We start from the raw sequence: 22,744 nt of genomic DNA, 5'->3' as shown, positions 1-22,744 counted from the left end.
GGTAAATAATAAGGTAATTATATTTATAATAACAAAGATAATAAATGATTATCAGCTCTGATATGGATAAAACAACTTAAAGAGCTTTAATTCCATAAGTTGTAATTTCAAAATTCTGAGAGGCAGAAGTGTATACAAGCAGTTGCCTGGGAAATTCCCCAAAAATCAATTCAGAGAGGAAAATGAGTTACGATGGGAAAGGTGAGGTTTGTTTGTGTTTATATAATAAATCGAAAGTAAAATATCTTTTGTCCTATGAGTTGGAGTTGCTGGTGAACCAGAGACACTTTAAACAGAAATTGATACAACTTTTTTCTGTTTGATGGTTTGAATAGATTCACATCTTGCTCAGTATTGAAAATTATCTTTGAAGTGTTGATACTTTTGTGACACAGTTTTAAACCAGAGTTCTAGATGCAGCCAGTACAGTAAAACAATTAACAATTAATTTTCTAAAATACTTCAAAAAGCTAAATATAATAGACTTTTTTTAATGCTAATTCTGTCTTGTACAGGACATTTTTCATATATATATCGTGACTAAAAATCATTAATGGTATTTACAAGAGTATATAAAGCTTAGAATCACAGTACTGTCGCACCAATACAAACTCCAAAAACGTTTTAAATATTTTGACATATTCCACTTAATAAGCTTTAATTTCACTTTGGCTTCTGAGATTTAAGAACAAAAACTATTAGAAATAAGTCATTATTTATGAGGTGATAATAGAAGAGACAAGGCAAGCTATCTGTCTATCGAGAAGTTCAAATCTCTATGTATCAGTTTTCAAGAGGCCACACAAGAAAGAATAGTTCATAGAAGGAACTTGTGGCACTTTAGGTTTTACTTAAACAAATGAGGTGTAAGTCAGGACTTAAACAAAGGTGCAACTCAGAGAGATAAAGCCCGTCAGTGACTTGAAACCGCTGAGTTATACGAGGGTTTAACTTTGATGATTTTTGTTGGGAAGGCAGAAAATCCAAGATTGGACCAGCAGTCGGGTGTGGACGAGGAACTTGAGAACGAGACGCACAAATGGCCTCAACCTTGAAGAACCACTGACCTCACACACCTTTATAGCATCTCCAATTAGAGGATAAGGGGGGAAGTACAGGGGGAGATACAGAAGGAAAGAGAGGGAGAGAGATGTATTTCATAAATGTAGTTCCATAAAGAGCACTGACCCAAATGGCATCCAGTAATTCTTCAGCGTGCCAGCGCAGGTGGGATGATCAGAAACTTCATCAGGCTCGCAAGCCTGGTTCTCTGCTGCCGTACGTCTGCTGCCCCTCCCACCGGCCCACCCTCCTCAGGAGGCTTTAACCAGATCTCACACTGAAGAGCTGGTATCAAAGAACGCTCTCCAGTTCCTTCACAGTCACATTTTAATTAAACACAGAGCATCGTGATCTTTCATCTCTTTGATTTGTTCCAGTATGAGCTGCAGTTGAAGACCCAGTCTGTCCACAGTTTGACTGAAGAAATCAAGATTATCCAGGATTACTTGAAGAACAACCTTCATGTTGCACTTGTTGTACACAAAAAGTGTAACATTCCACTGACAACAACATGCACACACAGTGTTCCTCCCTCAAATCAAAGGTACTTCATTAGCTTTTCATGTTTTTTAGCTTAAACTTTCAAGCTGAGAACAGTTTATAAGTTTCTAAATGGATAGATATTAATGAAGTTAAATAGCTTTTTGTATTATAAGTTAAAGGAAATATATGAATAATAAACTATAATATAAAAATAAAATGTACAAAACGACAAAACTAAAGAAAATAAATCAACTTCAACATTTTTAATTGAAAATTGTGTTACTGAATTATTTCAAAGTGTATTTCTATTTCACATTTCCTCAGCGTATACAAAATTGTACAAATAATAATTTGTTTTCTATTTTATTGATTTTTACACTTTAACACTAATACACTTTCATATATAGTTTAGTTCCATTTTCCAATCATCCACTAAAAGAGCATTCCAGAGTTATTTTCTTCCAATACGGTGTTAAAGTCCCAATTTGTAGGATTTAAAATAGTGTTTTTGGCTCCCCCTAGAGGAAATCGTCGAAACAAAATATAAAGTAACTCAACATTATTAGAGGTTGAATAAGAGACACTATTCTACCTACTTGAAGGACAACAATTCTGCCATTTTATATTTAATTCAGTTCCTTTTGTAAAATAATTTTATTTTTTGGAACTTACTTTTGATATTTGAATTCAATACTAGCTACAGAACTATTAAAATTAAGACTTTAACTTTGATATTTCACAAAAATGACCCGGATGTCGCAAAAATATATTTACACAAATTAACATTAAGTCAATTAATTGCTGGCTTAAACGAAAAAGACAATAATATACTAAAGCAATTTGGATAAAAATGTTCTTTGCATGGTTTAAATGGTTAAACAGTTTTCCTGCTCCTTCAACCTAATCTGGATGGGACGAGGTTTGTCAATACACAGAACGACTAAAATTAATCAAAAGATAATCAGATATTCTCTAAATTACACTGTGTAAAAATCTGAATTTTAAAACAATCCAAGCTGGCTGAATGATCTGTAAGTCAGCTAAATACTCTATTTAATCTTGCCGTTCCACATATTCAAAGCCTCCACGTCAGCAGCACATACATGTAATATATCACTGCTTTGTTGACACGTATATAAGATGACAGGAATCTGACATGGGGAGAAAAAACTGTCCCAGAGTCGTCATCGACCCGAGTCTCTCCTTTTCTAATACACTATGGACTTAACGCAGAGTTATTCTTTCTGAAGCATGAGCGGGTCCGGCCCCTCCCCCGCACGCACAATGCTTCAAAAGAACATTTTGTTTATGTGTTCAATACGAGGAACATCGATGGAATTATCCGATCATTCGTTTCCTTTCCAATACAAATTTAATGCAGAGCCACGGAGTCGCCAGCTCATATCCAATAACGCCATCTTTCTCCGATCACTCCGGCTCACACCACAGCCGCACACACACCAGTGTGTCATTAAAACAGCTGTTTCACACACACACACACGCGCACACACACACACACCAAGGCGGCGGTAGGCGAGAGAGGAAGAGGGTTACAAAGAATAGTCGAGTGAGGATAATGTCTTAAATACATTAATGTTCCTTTCAATCTAGTCATGAACAGAACCAGTTTTGATGTTTTTATAAGTTGAGTCAAAAGAGCTTTTTCAGAAGTGCCTCACTTTAATTCAGGGGTTACGTCATTTCATACGTTCATTTCCAGTAGACAAGAATATATATTTTCGTTTTATTCGGACATCTCTGGGCAAGTTAAGGAACTGCAAGAATATTTGAATGTTAAAAAAAGTACTTAAAAATAAATACTATGACAATAACCATAAGAAGACATGACAAAGGTTTTTATGTGACACATATTTTGACAATATTTACAGATACATAAGGCTTTTTTTCTGTTAGTCTTTAATTCGTTGCCGGATTATGTATTTTTTATTTTATTATTTTTAGTATATATAAGTATATAAATATAGATTTCGCCAAAAAAAAAACCTTGTGTTATCTCTTAGTCAAGGTCAACCGACCTTCAGTTAAAAACAAAATAAAATGGCATGACTGGACAAAAAAAGCAAACATTGAGTGCATGAATAATACATCTATAATATTAGCAAATACATGCAATATTAGCAAATACATGAATAATATTAGCAAGTGCTCTGGATTGGTTTTTGGTTCATATAGAGTTTTGTTTTACAAGTTTTTTTTAAATAAAAATGGACTAAAAAAAAGCTTATTTAAGTTTATTTAAACTCTTAGTTTAAGAGTAACACGCTAATGTTACTCTAGATAAAATCTTTTTCTTTTTTAAAAAATTAAGAAACTGTTCAGACAGTAATAACCAATAACACTAAAGTTATACACGTTATTTTTTTCTGTCTGTCGGCCTGGTACAGAGGATGTACCAACATGTACGTGTTCAATACTTCTTATACTTTGATAAAGACCACAGATTTGGACTTTAATATTCAATTATTTCTTACTGGAATCAGTCCACTGAGAGCTGGAGGCCATAGTAAAGTTCATTTTAAATGAAAAGTTAATACATTTGTGTATTTATTTTGAGGTAACTTGTGGTACAACCGTGTCAAGAACAACCGTCTTCAGTCCACAATCCACAGCTCTGAGTCGATTGCTACGGTCTTAAAGACAACCGCAGAACCTTGTCGACGACACGTCACCGAAGACACATTTGTTGGTTCTCCACGTTAGAGCGGCGGCGATGACACGGGTGTCGGGGGTTCACGGGTCAAGTAGAGTCAGAGCAGGTAGGCGATTGTTGGATCGGGTCTGAGTGTAATGACTAATCAATGGTGGAATGCATTAGCCTAATCTAATGGGCCAGGTGGGAGAGGACGACGCCAGACACATGGAACACATGATTGAGCACAACATGCAACAGCGACGCAATCAATAACACATAGAGTGGTCTAACCCCCATGGGTGGGGGGGGTTTGAGGTGGGGGTCCCCATGACTTGAGAGGCCTGGCCCTGTGTTTGCTTGTGTACACTTCTGCGTGTAAATGTGCACGGCTGGTTGGTTAGGAGAGAAGGAAGCGAGCCATTTGGGTCTGATTGATTGGATTATGAAATGAAATGAGGGAAATGAAATCTCTGTTTTCAGGGGTGAACCCCTAAACACCTGCATGAATAGCTGCTCCTGTGTAATGCATGAGCTGGTGGAGTGGAAGCAAATGAGGTTAATGTTAGAAATGCAAAGAAAAAATGCTGAATAACATCACTTTCAGCAAACAGGCCTTTTTTTTTGGTTTTAATCTTACGCCAACAATCAGATACAGCAGCCTGTTAGGTACATTTTTTTTTATCAACCCCTATAAACTGTTTTACATCAAAAGGATACTTTACTTCTTTATCTTTAAAGTACTATAATTGTAACGACAAAGTCGTTGTGAGACACAACAGTACAAGCAGAAACTTGCCAAGTGCAACATTGGCCGATTCTGACTTGAACCGGCAGACGCAGATGCAAGTTTGATCGTTTATTACGTCAAACAACGCACATTTATCACCAGTTTTATATCAGCTCTGGTACATAAAGCTCAGAACAACATCACAGATGCCGACTTCTTCACCGACTCTAAACTGCTGAGCGTCAACAGAGCATTTATTTGATGGTAAAATAACATCTTAAAGCTTTTGCTCTATTGTGTTGGAAATTCAAAAGTGTAAAATGATAATGTTCTGACGGCCATGTGGCTCCTCGTGATCCAAGTGAGTGAGTGATGGAGAGACAGAGACGGAGAGAGAGAGAGAGAGAGGGAGAGAGAGAGAGATGACAAGTAAGGGACAAGAGCCAGTGAGAGCAGAGGACAGGCCTGGGTCAATACTTGCGGCACAAAACGCTGACACAGCAGCCGCCAAAACACACACACTCACACAATCACTTATAAGACTGTACTCTGATGTACATTAACTGACAAGCACAAACTATCAAACAACTTTAGTCCGAAACTTCTTAAGACGTTATGCAGGGAAAAGTAACATTTGATAAACTATGACAAAATATAAACAATTGAAAGAAGTGAGAATCTGCAATATTCATTTATACAATGATACATACATTTGAGTTACTCACAATAGTGCTATGGTTTTAGAGGCGTTCTATAACATATGAGGTGGGTTTATTGTTCAACTAAATGTTTCACTGTCAAACTATATGCAAATAAAAAAGTAGTATAAATGAGATTTTAACACATTTACTCTGTACAAATATTCTAAAAACTACTAAAGGTAAAGAAAACAATAGTTCCTGTCACATAAGTGAACAAGTTTGGGTTCAACCATATAAACATTGTCAAGTTTAATCATATATATTCAATTTAAATCCTCCTGTCAAGACTGTAACTTATAAATGTGCTTGTTTGTTCCATATATATGTATAAAATCACATTATAAAGTGACGATCTTCATGAAAAGGGATTTGAACCTTGATTTAACAGCTTTGGCTACAAGTTCACAGTATATCTCAGGTAGAAATGGGGAAATAAAGTGTTTTTTTGCCAGTTAAGGTGGATTATTTCTCACATCTTTCTCATACAAGAAGCCAAAATCATTTCAACAGTCCAGACCAAACTAAATATAGAATCATCCAACAGGAAGTGTGTGATTTTGATATTGCATTTTCTTTCTTTGAGGCTTAATTCATCTTTTCTCTGTGTTTTTTCATTCTTAAACTAACGAATGAATTTCCTTCGACATCAGTTTCATCACGACTGACTGCGACTCAAATACATTTTCGTTAAAACACATAATTACTTCATTACCTTCATAAACCAGGAGGGGGTTAGGGTTCATTATTGAGGGTCTTATTTAAAAACGAATTAGCGTGTTGCGCCCGTATCAAGTGAGGCGCCGCGTTTAAGTGAAACTGATGAGAGATGGGCAGGCAGGCCGAACTGGGCCATAAGTATGTGGACGGGGTCAGGGGTTAATCCCCATTGATTTACTCGGCTGTGTGCACATCGTCAGGCGGGGGGGACGATGAAGAATCGGCCTTGCCAGGCGCCATGAGTAAAGCAATGATTTAATCAAATATACGGCGTTTAAACAACTTCTAATTGACCCGGTGTTCGATGGCGGCGGGCCTGGCGTGGAATCGAGAACAAAAGCCACACAGAACCGTAAACGTCGCCGCCGTAAATCACCCCCCCGGTCCGGACGGACCGCGGCGGAAAAAAAAAATCTGCACAGGTAAACAACCACTTTACAGTCCCAACCCGGAGGAGGAAAGGTGAAATATTACATTAATATGAACAACTATTAATAAAACCACCCCTTGCTTCCCCCCAGTGTGTCTCCCCACCTCTCACCCCTTCACTCCTTCCCTCTCTTTCTCTGCCTCTAATCCTATCATGCGGGCAATAAGTGTATGCACCATGAGCACATTTAATTTCTGCGGTTGGTTTTCAGCGAGCCCAGAGGTGAGCCTTAATAAGGATCAATGGCACTTTATCTGGGACAGCACCCACTTCACAGCATGCAAATTACACAGCAACCCTTAAAAAAAAGAAATGGATTTAATTAAAAAATGTAGAACCACGGGCTCTGGAAATTCAATTAAAGGATTTATGCAAAGGTTGGCTAGCTTTTTGTGTTGCAGTTCCTGCTTATATAATGAGCTTTTCATATTAAAAATCAATAGGTAATCTGGGCGAGGGGATCGGCTGCTTATGTACATTTTTGAAATCAATTTGAAAAATAGTCCATCAGGCCGGTGTCACAACAAAGAGGGGAGGGAGCGGGTTGTGTTTTTAAAAGGTGTCGAGTTGTGTGGTGTGTTTGTTGTTCAAATTCAATGACAACAAACAGAAAAAAAAGAAACATTAAATAACCGGGTGAAGGGTTAGAGCTTCTTTCTCTCTATGGCTTGTTAAAAAAAAAGAAGAGAAACATCACACTGACCCAGGATCTTTTTTTTTTTTTGCTGCTGTGATCTCTACCATTAGAGATGCAGTCCCTGGACAGCCAGGGTCCAGCTGGGGTTGACCTGTGGCTCAAGGAAATTTTCAGCTCGCCCCAAATCCAGACAACCTCAGATGTGAGCACAGCTTAATGGTCTCCCTGAGGTGGCCCCGAAGAGCAGGAGGAAGTGTGGAGGCTTGAGAACCGTGTCCACGGAAAACACAGAAGAAATGTCTTTGACATATATTTTGTTGGTTTGTTTATTGTTGCAGCGGTTGAAGATTATACTTACTATCAAACGAGTCTAGATTTGATAATAACAGGAGTTTTCTAAGCAGTTTAAACAAACATTTTATAGGTAAATATAGGTTGATGTGCTTGTCGAAACATGTCGATTCATTTGATTCAACCATTTAAAGGTGGGGTAGATGTTCTTTAAAACAGTGTGAACCAAACCTCCAAAGCATGTCGCAAAAAACAGAGAGGGGGGAGGGGAAGAGGGCGGGGCAAATGGATGATAGGTTTGATTGACATATCACAATATTGAACAGTCCGGCTTAAATGATTGGTCGATGTTTTTACGCTACTGTGCATAAAACAAATGACTTCAATGTTTAATTTATGTTTCAAGCATGTGAATGATTTAAGGGAATTTTAAGTTATAAACTAAAAAGCTAAAAAAAAAAAAACAATAATAATAAAACTGATTAAATAATATGTTAGTTGTATTATTTTAACAAAATGATTTTAGGAAGCTCACACACAAACTAGAATATCATTTGATTTTGGTTTCATGATCTTCAAATTCAGCAGGAAAAAAAGAAACACAGTTTATATCCTAGACATAAAAACTGGACCACGGTACCAGATCAAGTTGCTCTACTATTGTCAAAGTTCTAAACATGAATCCAAGACAACTGATCAAGATCAATAAAAGTATGGATTAAGTATGGACCATATATAGAGAAAGACAGCTATAGACACACAATAGAAGAGAACAAATAATATGATTGCATTTGTAATTCTTCTTATCTCAACTTGAAGATCCAAGTTGATCGTCAACCAACTTCAGTAACCAGAGCAACATTGTATCATAACCGTTTCCTTGAACGTCACGGTGTTTTTGTTCCATCAATCAACAGGGAGACTGTTCATGTCTCCATCACACTCCGGTAGTATAACAGGACGCATGCAAGAGCAGTGAATGAGTGACTGCGTACAGCGGCCGACTGTCAGGATTTGATTGGTTCTTTATTGATCCAGACACGGTCTCCATCACATCAACTCATCCACAATAAACCATTTACACAGTTTCCCTGTGCAATGGAGCACAAAACCAGGCCGCAGGCATCATGTCTGTGTGTGTGCGGGTCTGTGCGTGTGTGTGTGTGTGTGTGTATTTGTGTGTGTGTTTGTATGTGGAGGGGGTGTTTGGATATGTGTGCCTTTAATGAAATGGTATCTTTGCGGACAATAATCCCTATAACAAGATTGGGCAGCAACACAGATGTCAATACAGCCAAATAGGATTGTATGCTTTTATCCATACACACACACGCACGCACGCACACACACACGCGCACACACACACACACACCTTTTTGTAACTGTGATTCTAGCTTCTATCTCTGCAGTCTCAGTGCAGCAGCACAGCAGGGAAGGACATGCTGAACTAACAAGACTCGGTTGTGATGTCGTGGGATGATTAACAAGAATACAAAATCCCTGATATTAACTTAAACTTGATTTGATTTTGTGAATAAAACCTTAATTTCCCTAAAGCTTTTAAGTAACTTACTATTGGGTTGAATTACTTAAATAAAGTCAGAGAGATCTTCAAGAGATAAAGAAGCTTAGATTCAACCAATATCATTTTTTTAAAGGACCTTTAGAGAAACTTTGATGAGCCATAAGAGCATAACACAAGAACCTGTTTAAGATATTTAAATAATATAAATTATATTAAATAAGATATAAGATATGATATTATTATTAATGGAGAAAACTGGAAAGGATATCTCAATATCACTATGAATATTGTTATATAAAGCTTAAATCATTACAGTTTCCATTGCTGCTGTTCTGATTGTATTCATGCAATTTATCGTGTTATTGTTTGTCATTTAATTATTACTCGCCTTAACTGCATTTAATTATTTTTCAAATCTCAAAATTGTATTTTGTGATGCAGTGTTTTTTTATTTTCTTATTTTTTTGTTTTTTTGTTGTTTAACAGGGACACATTTGTATAAAAAAAGGAAAAATTTAATTTGTATTTCATGAAAAACGTTTTTTTTATGTACATTTTAAACGTAGAAACAAAAACGCTACGGATACGGATAGATCTTAACGAAACTTGGTCATTTCAACATGGCCAATTGACAGAAAACACGTTTATTTTCCAAATCAAGCTTATTTTCTACAAACTTTCAGCAAATAATCTTTTTTTTTTTTTTTCATAGATCAACATTTAGCCAAAAATAAGGTTACAAATATCCAACGGTAAAAATTAAATCTAGCTTTATTTGTATAAAATGTATTTCAAATGATTCTCACTCATTCAAGTGGTTTCGATGTATGTATCCAAGTCAACAGACCCACTGACCCCCCCGCCCTGGCCCTGCACAGGTCCTCCTGACCCAAGAGGACTCCATTACCAGGGCTCACCGTGGAGAAGGAGCCTTGTGCTGAGAAGCAGGACCTCTGCTCCGGCTTCTCTCCGCATGATGGAGCACCACACACCAGCTAACCACAGGTTGCGTTAATGCACCGCGGAGCTCCAGCGAGTACAAGAGATAGCAGATCGAGCTCCTGACCTCACGACTGTCTGCCGGAGAGAAGCTGATAAAAAAAACAAAAAAAAACAGGGAGATCTAGTCCAGCCGCATGTACGACTGTAATGCTAATGTCACCGGGCTTGTCTCCGGGGTTAACGCCCCGGGTGCAGGGGGGGGCTCTTGGTCACAGTAGACAAGGCTCAGGGGGGGTACTAGCCGTCCCATTACACCTGATTGAACATCCATTTCTCCGATATAACCCAGTGTGCTGGTGCCTGGTCAAAAGTTCAGCCTGTGCATATGTAAAAAGGTGGCCTTGTGCCCGAGGCAGGATCCCGGGTAAAATAATCACGCTAAAACGCTAAGAAGCCCAGGACTTAGCGAGACCGCTGATGAAACTGGCCCCTGGGGTTACACAAGTGTCTGATTGGGCCTATAAGAGCGATGCCCACAACACCCCCCACCACCCCTTCATTTTTTCCCCCTCCAGTTCCACAGCGAATGTATGCAGCGATCGCCGCTGGAAGAGACACTGTGTACAGTCAAGGTATGGATTTGATGACTATAGGCTAAAACCCAGCTGCTCGGAGCCCGAGGGCATCTTCGGGGAACAATCAGTCCGTCAACAAAATGTCACAGGGTCAGCGTGACAAACAAGACGACAACTTTACAAAGGTTATCGCCCAAGTCAGACATGGGGAAGGTGCGGATCGGGGGCCAAATGCGGTCCTTTGACTGTATGTATGGGTCCCTCACGAGTAGAAATGATCAGAAAAGTGCATGTAGACATTATTATTTTGGATTTATTATAGTACTCACTCTAAGTAAAAAACTCAAAAGTTATTTTGGCCTTTTTCCTGTTTTGTCTTTGTCATTTTTGTGACTATTTCTTGCCCCTCAAAATTACGGAATTTTATATTATTTTTATAATTAATTGGTTATCAATATCTTACTGGCATATTTGTATTTATTTTCCATTGGAAGGGAGGACTACCAGGATTGATGACGTGCAGTGACCAACCTCAATGCTTGACCAATCGCATCAGAGTGGGCGGAGGTTATGGTAAACAAGATTTCATCTCCAGAAAAACAAAGCGTCTTTTCCCTTTCCGTGTGTAGTTTTTGGCTTTTTTTTCTTTTGGCTATTCGCCTCCTCACTGTGACGGTTTATATTAATACAGAAATAAATCCACACCATTTCTACTCCAAATGTCCACTTCCTTGTCCTGGTTTAACTCGTATCCGGGGACACTTTAAACTGGAATCTGCCATCAAACTCGAAGCTCGGGATTACTAAATCAGAAAAATTAGATAAGAACTTATTTTTTTCCATCTGACGCTCCGACTCTCTCGCACGCACAGAAATCACTGCGAGCCACAGATCATTTACTGCTGATAATGGCAGCAAAGGACACAAGGAAAAAACTCCCACTCTAAACACGCCGAATTAAAGGAACAGGAGTCCCAGGCTTGGTCGCACAATCTCTGATGAGTAGATCAAGGCACGGGGAGGGGTATGTGATGTTAGTGCCAGATAGTTTGGCTGATTAAAACGTCATGGCTCTTTATAGATGCCTTTCTTAACTCAGCAAAATGAAATCTCATCAGTTCATCAGTTGCAGAGTGGGCTGTGCTCCGAGCTAATAGAGAAGTTACTTTCCTTTAAGTCACAACACAAAGGATGCAAAGATGATGGAGACAAAATGACGCGACAGTGGAGAAGCCTGAACCCTTCTGGCCCAAGCTATAAAAACAACAATGTATTAATACTTACAGTCCATGTTCTTATATTATAACATGACATCCCTCCACTCCTATCAACATTTTGTATTAAAATATCCTTCACTTCTCACTACCATTTAAATATATAAAATATACATTCAATTTCTTTCTTCTATGAGATTATTTTCTCCTTTCTCCTTTTGCCCAAACGTGGGGCATGATTACAGCTGGCTGGAGGAGGGTCAAAGCCCATTGTTTAATCATAGCGTGCTTCACTCTCGTAACCTCTTGTTCGCCTGGATTTCAGATGGGGCAGAACTTGATAAAGTAATAACTTTAAAACATTGTCATGATGAGGGACTTACTGCATCTTGGAGAGGAAGCGCTATACAAATACAAATTACTTACTTACATACAATTTCTATTGATTGACTATTAAATAAAAGCAATATACATTGTATTCAAGTTTTTTGTTAGCTTAATGTACTGGAATGATAACACCCTTTTTTTTAAACGTTTAAATGTTTTCACAACTTGATTAATTTTTTTCTCCATCCCTGCTGCCGTATGGTTTGACAGACCCTCAATAGTTCCAATAAAGAATGTCTCTCTTGGAAATTACACGTCAGAACAATTGAAGGGACAACTTCTTATTCTTCAGGTGTCCCACCAGAAACCTTTTTCTTTTGCAAACCAAGCTTACAGACTTTGCCCCTCATGATGTAAATGAACATTTGACGCCAAGTTTACATTCAACTTTTAGCCTGAGACAGAGCTAAACATATCTTTCTTTAATCTTTTCTCCTGTTTGTCTTAAACTAGCTGCTGCTCAAATATGTTGGTTGCTCATGAAAAATGTTATATCTGAAACAATTTCAGAATATTTGTCACTACGGCTGAAGAACATCTTAATATTCTTCCGTTGAAAGAGAAAGTGTGAGTTATAGAAGACTATGCATGAAAGAATAATCATTCATCCCAAGGTGAGGCCTAGCATTGGCTTTTCTTACCAATACTTTATCAATGAAATGGCCATTAGCTTGTGTGTTAGCATAAACATTTATTTGTAATCTCTTCGGTCTAATTTTTGGCGGGGGGGACTCTTTGTCTTTTCACCTTTGCAGCTATAAATCAGACCAGTGTTTTAAATGAGAGGCTAGTTATTTGCGGAAGAACACACACGGGGGTTCCGTGATTGTTTTTTGGAGTCGACATTCTGCTTATGTTTGCATCCCAGAACAATCTCCACGGATCCCGCCAGCGTACGCAAGCAATTAAAGCGATACCATCTTCATATCCCCGCAACCAATAAGTGAAATAATATCAATGTTTTATTAAGCCCGTAATGTGGGGGCAGACGGAGTGAGGGGTGGGAGTTAAAAGAGGATACACTTCCAGGAGCCTTATCAAGAGCAGATTTTTAAATAAGAGCAAACGCTCGGCTTAAGGGTGTGCCAGTGTATCAGTGTGCGCGAACGTGTGTGGCCTTTATCAGACAAGAGTTTTAGCTAATCGCTGTGTCAGCACCTCGGAATTTAATTACCAGCGCTACCTTTGTCCCAAAATATTTACCAGCTCCAGTTCGCTTCATTAGGCAAAGCCTCGGTGTTGGAGATTTTATTTCTTAATGCACTTTATATACAATATTATTAAATGTTCCGTCGAGTAAATTTGGATAAACGTTAAATAACAACAGGATAGTAAAGTAAAAAAATGAAGCAGTGAAGTTGAAGGAAGAGAGCTTTGTGTCAGATAAGATAAGCTCAGCTTGACATTTCCAGAAAGCTTACAAGAGTGGAGAGACAAATGACAGCTGGAGGCTCTGTGTCCGTCAACCTTGATGGATTAGAAATACGCTCCGCTAACGCTCCACCTCGCCATCTTTCAACGCATCTCTCAAGTACAACAGCCAGATTGAAAAGGGATGAGGAGAAGCTAATGGAGTATTGTAATGACGAATTAGAACATAAATCAAAGGTGTTCACCAATATTTTAAATTAATTGGTGAAATAAAACAACGCCTTTAAGAAAAAGTATATCTCACCTTGATTTGTTTTCACCAGAGTTGCATTGAATAGTAGAAAAAAGTCATAGAAAGCATCTTCATCCTCAATCTAAATGATGTAAAGTGTTGGCTAAAGTTTCAATGAGACATCAAGCCATAAACCAGGAGTCTTAATCAATGTTGGTGTGAGAATGTTTTAAAAAAAACCTCTTTCATTAAGTAGAAAACTAAACCAGCATCAATTTAATCCATTTAAATACACACAGTTGTTTGTCCCTTTTGCAAGACAAATAACATTTTCAACATCTGGCAATAATGCTAAATATTTAAGAAATTATTTTAGACCGTAATGTTGTTGTTCTTTTAATTTAATTGCATTTTGTGTCATTAGAGAATAATCACTCAAATATAACGTGAATGAGCCAACTTAGAAGATGAATTTAAACTACTCTTGAATTAAGGTCCTTATACATAGAAAGAGTAACAGTAGATCGAGTATGTGCAACTACACACTTTCACTATTGGCCTTCCATTGATCTGTTTTTCCGCCAATTAAAAGTGCCGTGTGTTTTTAGCTGGTGTGGAACGACCTTTTTGACACTTTCCAGCTTTACACACATTCAACAACCTGGTTTCCAACAAGAGAATCCTGTGTAACTTGCACAACCTGTGTCGTCGCTACACAGGTGAATCTGGTGTGGTTCAGGTGGTCCTACAGTAAAACTGCTTCAGGCTATCACAATAAAGGTGCAATTCTGCTTTCAATTTTCTAGATAGAATAAACCATCACGGATTCACTGTAATTCGCAATGTGCACGTCAAATCTTGTTGATGGCAAGTTGCTTATAAATGTATCAATTTTTCAGGTGAACTGACTGAAATGATATGACAAGAGTTTTATGTGTTTCAATATTATCTTGTGGCCTATAACTGCCTTAAAAGTTAACCTCCACAACCTAACTCAGAACAAAGTTTCTTGTAGGTTGATCAAGAACGCTCAACCATGACCATGGGATGTTGCGATAAGCATACCTGTACAACAGAGCTACTAAAACTATAAATGAGAAAATACAGAGTAAAAACAGGATTGTTGTTAAACACTGACTGATGTATTTCAAAGCGGTTGCCTCTCAAGTTTACTATTAATACTAAAAGAACTAAAAGAAATGTTAAATAAGTCATTAAGCAGAATCTCCCAAATGGACTTGATAAAACACAGAAATAATTCAATTAAATAACAATGAGATGGGAAAGTGTGTGTTGCTGACTTTCACCAGTTATAACAAAGTGTTGTATCACTTTTTTGCTGCATGCCAGTTGACAAAACCAGCACAAACATACAGATGAACTAATGACAAACATATCTCCTTTTATAGACGTATCTAAAACCAGTATCTTACAATAGTAAACATCTCTTACCATGGACTTGGTGAACGGCCGTGCCAGCGTGAAGAGAAACGTCATCAGCCACCAGCTGCGGTGAATGGACGTGTACATGATGTTCCCAGGATGCAGTGCGTTGCAGGTGACGCCGAAAGGAGAGAGGCGGCGGTGGAGCTCGTTGCTGAAGAGGATGTTGCACAGTTTGGCTCGATTGTACGCCAGCATTGACCAGTAGTCCTTCTTGGCCGGGGACAGCAAGGCCAGGTCCACTTTGCCACAGGAGTCGGTCAGACTGGTGAACCTGAAAGACAACGTGTAAAACAAAGCGTCTCTACGAGGCAGATGTATGATACCGCCTGCATACAAATCAAAGTCGGACATGATGTTCTTTAATTGCCTGCGACAGAGCTGTTAAAATCCAGATGTCTGACAAGGCCCCTTAAACATGACACGACTTCCTGTGTTCTTGCGCGGCCTCACAAAAGCATCAAGCTCCGTCACTTTCTGTGTGTGTCTGTGTGTGTGAGGTGGAAGCAGACCTCCAGACACACCCTACATATTAATCCAGTCATTAGAAAACAACCAATCAAAATGTCACCTGCTTTCCTTGTCGTAATTTTACAAGCTGTTCGCCTCTTGTTTACCGTCGTCTTCAGCAACAGCGTTGCTTGACTGAGTTACAACATCTGCAGGCTTCTTATTCCACCTGCTGCTACTTCATGGCTCCTGATAGAGGTGGACGTATGAACATACTTTTCTTATTATTTGACTTTTCTTCCCTTAAACGGTTACTTTTTTAAACATTATAAATGGAGTAAAAATAAATGGTGAAAATAATATTAGAATTGACCATAGTAAATGGTCAACGGCTCTAACTTTTAGCAGTTTTCTAAGCGTATAAACCACTAAAAAGCATATTTTACCAGGTAATTTACTTACCCAATGATAGGTGTCTTGCTCTACGTCTCATGGAAACAAACACATGAGGCCTAAGATGTTAAGAAAAAGCTGATACCTTCCACTGCAGCAGCCAATATTAACATTTACTATCAATTTTAACTTCTTCTCTTTCTTTCCTTCCTCCATTTTCATTAATGTAGCTTAGAGAAAAAAATTGCTAGCATAGGGATTGAATATTACAGTAATCCGATGGATGTTTATTACAAATTGAATTTAACATTTCAAATGTTGCAAATTGAAAATTAAATTAAAAAACAAAGTCAACCTTTCAATAAACAAATTATCTATTGAACTATTCAATAAAAACAAATTGAACCTTTCAATAAAAACATGATTGATTTCAAGTAGTTTAAAAAAAAAAATGGCAAAAACAATGTCTACACTTTGCTGTGAATGAAACCAGATTAATTATGAGACGTGGAAAAGCAGATGCATGTCCTTGTGTCACAGAGACAAACCATAGGTCGACCCTTAATCGTGTGTTCTTAGGACGGCGTGTATGTTGTAGAATGTTAACGAAGACCTTAGACACGCATCAAACATATGAATTAGTCTCAATACAATACACTACATTTTTAAAATTGGTTCTACTCATTATAAAGCAGTGTAAACACCATATAACACCAGGTTTATAACCGTCAGTGAAAGTATAAAGGCTATCATCAGCCTGACATTTGTCCACAAAATATGTAGTTAGAACCTAAATTGTTCCTATTTCACACTAAGCTCCTGTGTTCCCAACTGATAAAGAGAGCAGCCAATACCCATGTGTGTATCTCTTCCACCCTTGTCCTTATAGGTCAATACTTTACCAGCAGACAAGGAGCTCAGGGAATACAATATGCTTCTGGGTCAGGGGTCATACTCTACATGTGAGGGGAGGCTAAGTGAAGAAACTGGGAAATCGGGAGTGAACAGAAAATATCACAAACAAAAAAAGGGAAAGACATCAATAGGTTTAATATAGGTCTGAAATGAGGTGGAGAAAATAGAAGATGTAATATGAGATAGTGTACATTTCCGCTTTTTCTTTTCCCTGTCTTATGTGTCTCTGTGAAAATGACCCCCTGTGGAGCAGGGCCCAGATGAACTGGACATTTGAGGCAATAGTGCTGGTTATAAACGTGTTTATGTTTTTAAGATAATAATAGGGATGGGTAAAGATTCCGCTTCAGTTTTGATATTTAAAGTGATAGTTCACCCCAAATTAAAACTTCACTCATTTTCTACTCACCCTCATGTCGACTAAGGGTTGGGGTTATTTTCACATTAATCTGTACCTTTTAAGAGCTATAGACGAAAATGTAAATCCATTTTTTAATGTAGCGACTAGTGCCAAGGTGTCTTCATCCTCATCTTCATCCAAAATGACCCACTTAAAAACATCCAAATACCTCTGTGGTACTTACAGTACATACGTCTGTAATGTACACATGAACAAATCCATAATTAAATTTGTTTAAAGCAGAAGCTAAAAGGCTAACATGCAGAAAGGAAGTAGTCTGTGTTAACATCACAGGCGCTTCCTGTGTATATAATAGACCAAACTCCAAGTCATCATAAGAGTGAGTAGTAAATTAGTGATTTTTTTTATTTTGGTTAAACCTTAGCTTTAATGAGGATTTTCATCTAACGTTTGGGAAAATGAATTCATAAAGACATGGTCGACTCAATGGTCCTCATTATCTTTCTGCAACTATTGCAGAACATCTATGCAACAATTAAGCCACAAAAGAAAACTGACAGAACACAACAAAAATATTTTTTGTGTAAACAGTCTAATATGTAAACAATTTTATCAAAAAAAAAAAAAAGGTTACCTATTTACTCAAAACAAAAATTAATATTGAACACAGTCGTGTCTTTTATTTTGTAAACAGTCCCATTCATGCAACCTTTACATCAAGGAAGTCAAACTCAATAACGTAAGGGAGCAAAATCTTTTTAGTCGCGTGCCAAAAAAAGTGTATATTTTTTCTTCATCGTCGGGTTTAATCTTAATGGAAGTCTCTGTTTAATTGTTGACCTCGATGTTCCTTGTCTAATATCAAACACTGACATCTTTATAGGTCACTGTATCAACATAATGATTAATTTACTTTGATATTTTGATCTCCGCTGCAACTAGAATACAACAATTTAATTTGAAACTTGTTTTGAAGTTTGGAACATTAAATAAAAGAAATTGCCAAATCTGGAAGTGAATCTTCCCTTCTTATCTTGGAACATGAAGTTCTAAGTAGAACTTTTGTCGTCATGTTTTGTAGCATGTTTTATGTGCGACACCCCCCCGCCCCCCCAACCCTTTCACTTCAGAAAAAAGTGTCAAGGCGTCTGTGATCGTGTCAAACGTTCTATTTTCTTCGGTCGTCTCAAGCGTGGAAGTCCATACAGCATAACTGAAACAGTGACGCTGCCCGACCCGCTAGAATAACTCGTCTTCTTGACTGGGGTCTCTCTGCCGAGTTCAATCAATCTCTCGGCTCGACTGTCTCATTGGTCAAAGTCCGGATCAATGACACCCCATACCGACGGCGCGACACACAGCTTAGGACTTGAGCTTTCAAAGATCACCACAAGACATCAAGCCTGTCCAGTTTATGACAGGGAGAGAAATAAAAACGGAAGGCTACGGAGTGAACAAAGAATGACAGACTGAGGAACAGTAAATGTCAAAGTGAAGGGAAAGAATGGAAACAAGCTGAGTCAGGAGGTCAGATTGAAAGGAGCAGATACTTGATCGGAGTAAATTTTAGCTGATAAGTCCATCCATCACGTTGATGATATGTTTAATTTACAGTGACAGAATGTGGAGGGAAATGAATTTCCAGTGAGTGAGGCTGTCATGTTTGACAATACACATTAAGTCTGATATATCAGTCTGTGGTGAAAACTAGCCACTGTGGCGTGTACGACCTCGCCGCTGAACTGGACTGTTACGGCTTGAAACCCCGTCAGAAAGACTCGTCTGAGACAAGACAGAAGTGTAATTAAACATGTACTTTTTTATATATATCCTATAATAGCTCATATTCTGGTCCCACACATGTCTAGAGGACGAAAGAACGCTCGTCTTTACCTGTGAGATTCTGACGAGACGACGACGACACGAGCCGGGGCGGAGCGACGCAACACTTCCTGAAGACACTGGACCAGCAGGAAGTGACCCAGGTGACACACTTGGAAGGTGGACTCCAGCCCGTTCTCGGTCAAGCTCCAGGGCTGAGTGCACACTGCAGCGTTACACACCAGGATGTGCAGAGGCCTGGGGAGGGAAAAAAAATGCATTTTTCATCAATTATGTTTCTTATTTGAAAAAATTAAACAGAAGATGGGATAGAAAAACTAAAAAAAAGTACATTTGGTGTCAGAATGTTTTCCAGTCCAATATACAGTTCGCTATGGTTCTGATTACTTCATTCTTCCCATGTCACAATGTCACATGACAATGTCAATGTCACATGAGCTCTAGTAGAAGAACTCACATTTCTCTGGTCCTTAAAACTCTTCACTGGCTTCCAGTTTCTTTTAGGATCAACTTTAAAATTCTGGTTCTTACTTTCAGATCTATTCATGGTCAGACTCCTCCTTACATCACTGATCTGATCCAGCCTTACACCCCAGCCCGGGCTCTGAGGTCAGTGGATCAGAATCTACTGATGGTTCCATGCACACGGCTCAGGACCAGAGGAGAGAAATATTTTCAGGCTGTTGCTCCTAAGCTTTGGAACGATCTTCCTTTCTCTTTGCGCTTGATGGATCTACTGACTCCTTTAAGAAACATCTTAAGACGTTTCTATTTGTTCAGGCTTTTCCTTGAATTTCTTGAACTCCTGTGTTGTTCTCAGTATTATCTTGATCTTTAAAGTATGTACTTTTTTGAGTATTGTTTTGATTGTTTAAGCGCTTTGTGACCCTGTTCTCGAAAAGCGCTATATAAATAAATATTACTTACTTACTTACTTACAAGTGTCTTAACTCGAACAAATTACGTACTCGTTCCTTTTTGATCCGTTAATGTCAGCTCTTATTATCATTGTTCAACATTCAGCAGAATTCAACAAGCCTTAGATTGTTCACACACGAACAGGGAACGTGAGCATGGATTTGACCGTCGTGAGACAGGTTAGTTTTAACCTTCTGACGATGTGTTGTAGCAATAGCTGCACGACATCGCACCCGTTTTTAGCCAAAAACACAATAGCAGGAATGTCAGCGAAAGACTTCTAGAGCAGCTGCCGAATGAAAAGTTTGAGAAAGACATCAGTCTATATCTCTAGTTTTATGAACATTTGATACACAGTTAACAAAGTAGTAATAGTAATAATAATAATAGTGGTCATAGCAACATAAATGTTACCGTTTTTAATATTGATATTATTTTTGAAAAACCTAAGAAATGAAATAAAAAATAAAATGAATAATAATCACTTCTACCACTAATGATGATAATACCATTCATTAATCTACATTAAGATAGTAATAATACATAAGGATACATGTACAAAATAAAGCATCTACGAATCAGGGCCAGTGTTTGCTAGTCTGGCAAATGGAGACAAAAGCTGTTCCTCAGATTGCAAGTTCTACTCTGGATGCTCTTCAGCCTCTACCCAGAAGAAAGAGGTCAAAAAAGTGAATGTGCAGGATTGGTGCTCTCTGTACTAAGTGTAGTGAGTATACCCATTGAGTACTTCTTATAGATAGATAGAAAGTACTTAAATAATCCAAAGTACACATTGTTTCAGGCTCTCCCCTCCCCCACTGTTATTACAGTCTAATAAACAACAGTGAGTGGTGCATAAATAAATGCAAGTGCCATCTCCAACATACTGTCATGTAAAGCAGTATTGTGGTCACGTGGGGACCGGTCCAGTCTCTAGGACAAAATTGTGTGAAGAGCATCATATAAAAAATTGGTCCAACTATCAGTTTTATCTTGCCTTTTAAAATATATACTTTATTGAATATTGTTTTGATTGTTTAAGCGCTTTGTGACCCTGGTCTGGAAAAGCGCTATACAAATAAAAATGACTTACTTACTTACATGAGTGTTTATATTTGAAATCGCCAAAGAATTTATTTTTTTCCAAACAGTATTAAAATATTACCTAGTGCTGATTTAAAACTGGTTAAATCCGGCAAAATACAAAAGCCAACCAGCGGAATTTACAATTCAAATGCATTCGGATGGTTTCAGGCGTCGAGTCTCTGCTCCGGTTCTGGTGAAAAGGAGACCTGCTAGATCGGTCAGCGCCGTGAGAGATCCTTGTCGGTGACAGTGTCGCTCCACTAGGCTCGAAAAACCACAGTACCACCGCCGAACAACCCAAACACACCCCACCAATTTTTAATTTCTTCCATTAGAATTAATTATGAAGCCGAAGGCAATTTGTGTACCCTGTGTTTAAGACTGCCTACTGGATTAATTAAAAACTGGATGCTGGAAAATTAATGTGTGAATTGTTATGCCTCGCTATAATGAGCCATCCCATGCTATTACATGGGAGTGTACAGTACAATCACCTTCAGGCCTCCGAACACACAAGGTTCATTAAAGAGCACAAACCTAGTCACAAGTCAACTTAAAGAACGCCGACCTCAGCGTATTCGCCGCGCCAGCCGCTAATTCTTAAATCTGGAGCCAAATTTAATAAGGTGTGGAATCCAACTCGAGAGGCCTCGGAGGAAGAAGAAGAAAAAAAAAGCGATCAACACAGCGAGACAAAAGAGCGTCGGAGAACAACAAGCTCGGGAAAAAAACATCGTTTTTTATCTTTCTATCCGTGTTCCAGTTAAAGTTGATCACAATTTTGTGATGGGGAAACTCCAATAAACAACTTTACTCTGTCCAGCAAGCGATTTCCCCCCCGCACCACGGATGGGCCTCTTGCGAGTCTGCTTGTAATGTAAAAGGCCTGTTAATTCAACTGCCCACCAGTTAGTCCCTCTCTCATAAGTGCAAGTCTAATGAACGTCTTTAATAGGCCTATTGCATCGCGGCACAGTCCCTCCGTCCACATTAGCCGCTCCAACAACACACAGTGCGGCGTGCAATCTCAGCGCTGCTCAAACGAGGCTGCTAACTACCAAACGGGGAGACATCGGTTTATATATTTACTTTAAATAACCCCCTCGTGTCCGACCTCTGACCTCCATAATAACGCGGGCCAGCAGGAGGAGATTGGTTGTGTGAGCTGGGGCCCGAACTACTGGTCATTACCGCGGCACTTTATTGGCACCGGGAGCGACTGGCACCAATAACCCACATATTAGGACACGGACGGTCACACACACACACACACACAAACAAAAAATGGACAAAAGATTTTATGTCCAATAAGTAGAGGGGCGTAAATCATGACACATGAAAGACCAGAGCGTGAGCGCACATTGGCTGTAGTTTGTTGGTGCTGGGGTT

The 22,744-nt window shown here is 38.6% G+C and overlaps 1 protein-coding gene across 1 annotated transcript in view; it reads right to left on the bottom strand.

The window, feature by feature from the left end:
* The window catches only part of wwox (WW domain containing oxidoreductase), a 175,326-nt gene that overhangs the window by 102,967 nt on the left and 49,615 nt on the right, over positions 1-22,744 (bottom strand). Inside the window, exons 7-8 of the mRNA XM_087797110.1 lie at positions 19,403-19,588; positions 15,400-15,664 (exon numbers count right to left, since the gene is read on the bottom strand). Coding sequence (XP_087653236.1) covers positions 15,400-15,664; positions 19,403-19,588 — 451 coding nt within the window. The remainder of the gene's footprint in view (positions 1-15,399; positions 15,665-19,402; positions 19,589-22,744) is intronic.

The sequence above is a fragment of the Callionymus lyra genome, chromosome 8, assembly GCF_982586985.1.
Source record: "Callionymus lyra chromosome 8, fCalLyr1.hap1.1, whole genome shotgun sequence".
NCBI lineage: Eukaryota > Metazoa > Chordata > Actinopteri > Syngnathiformes > Callionymidae > Callionymus > Callionymus lyra.
Note: the sequence above shows the minus strand (reverse complement) of the source record. Positions and strands in the feature narration are given on the sequence as shown.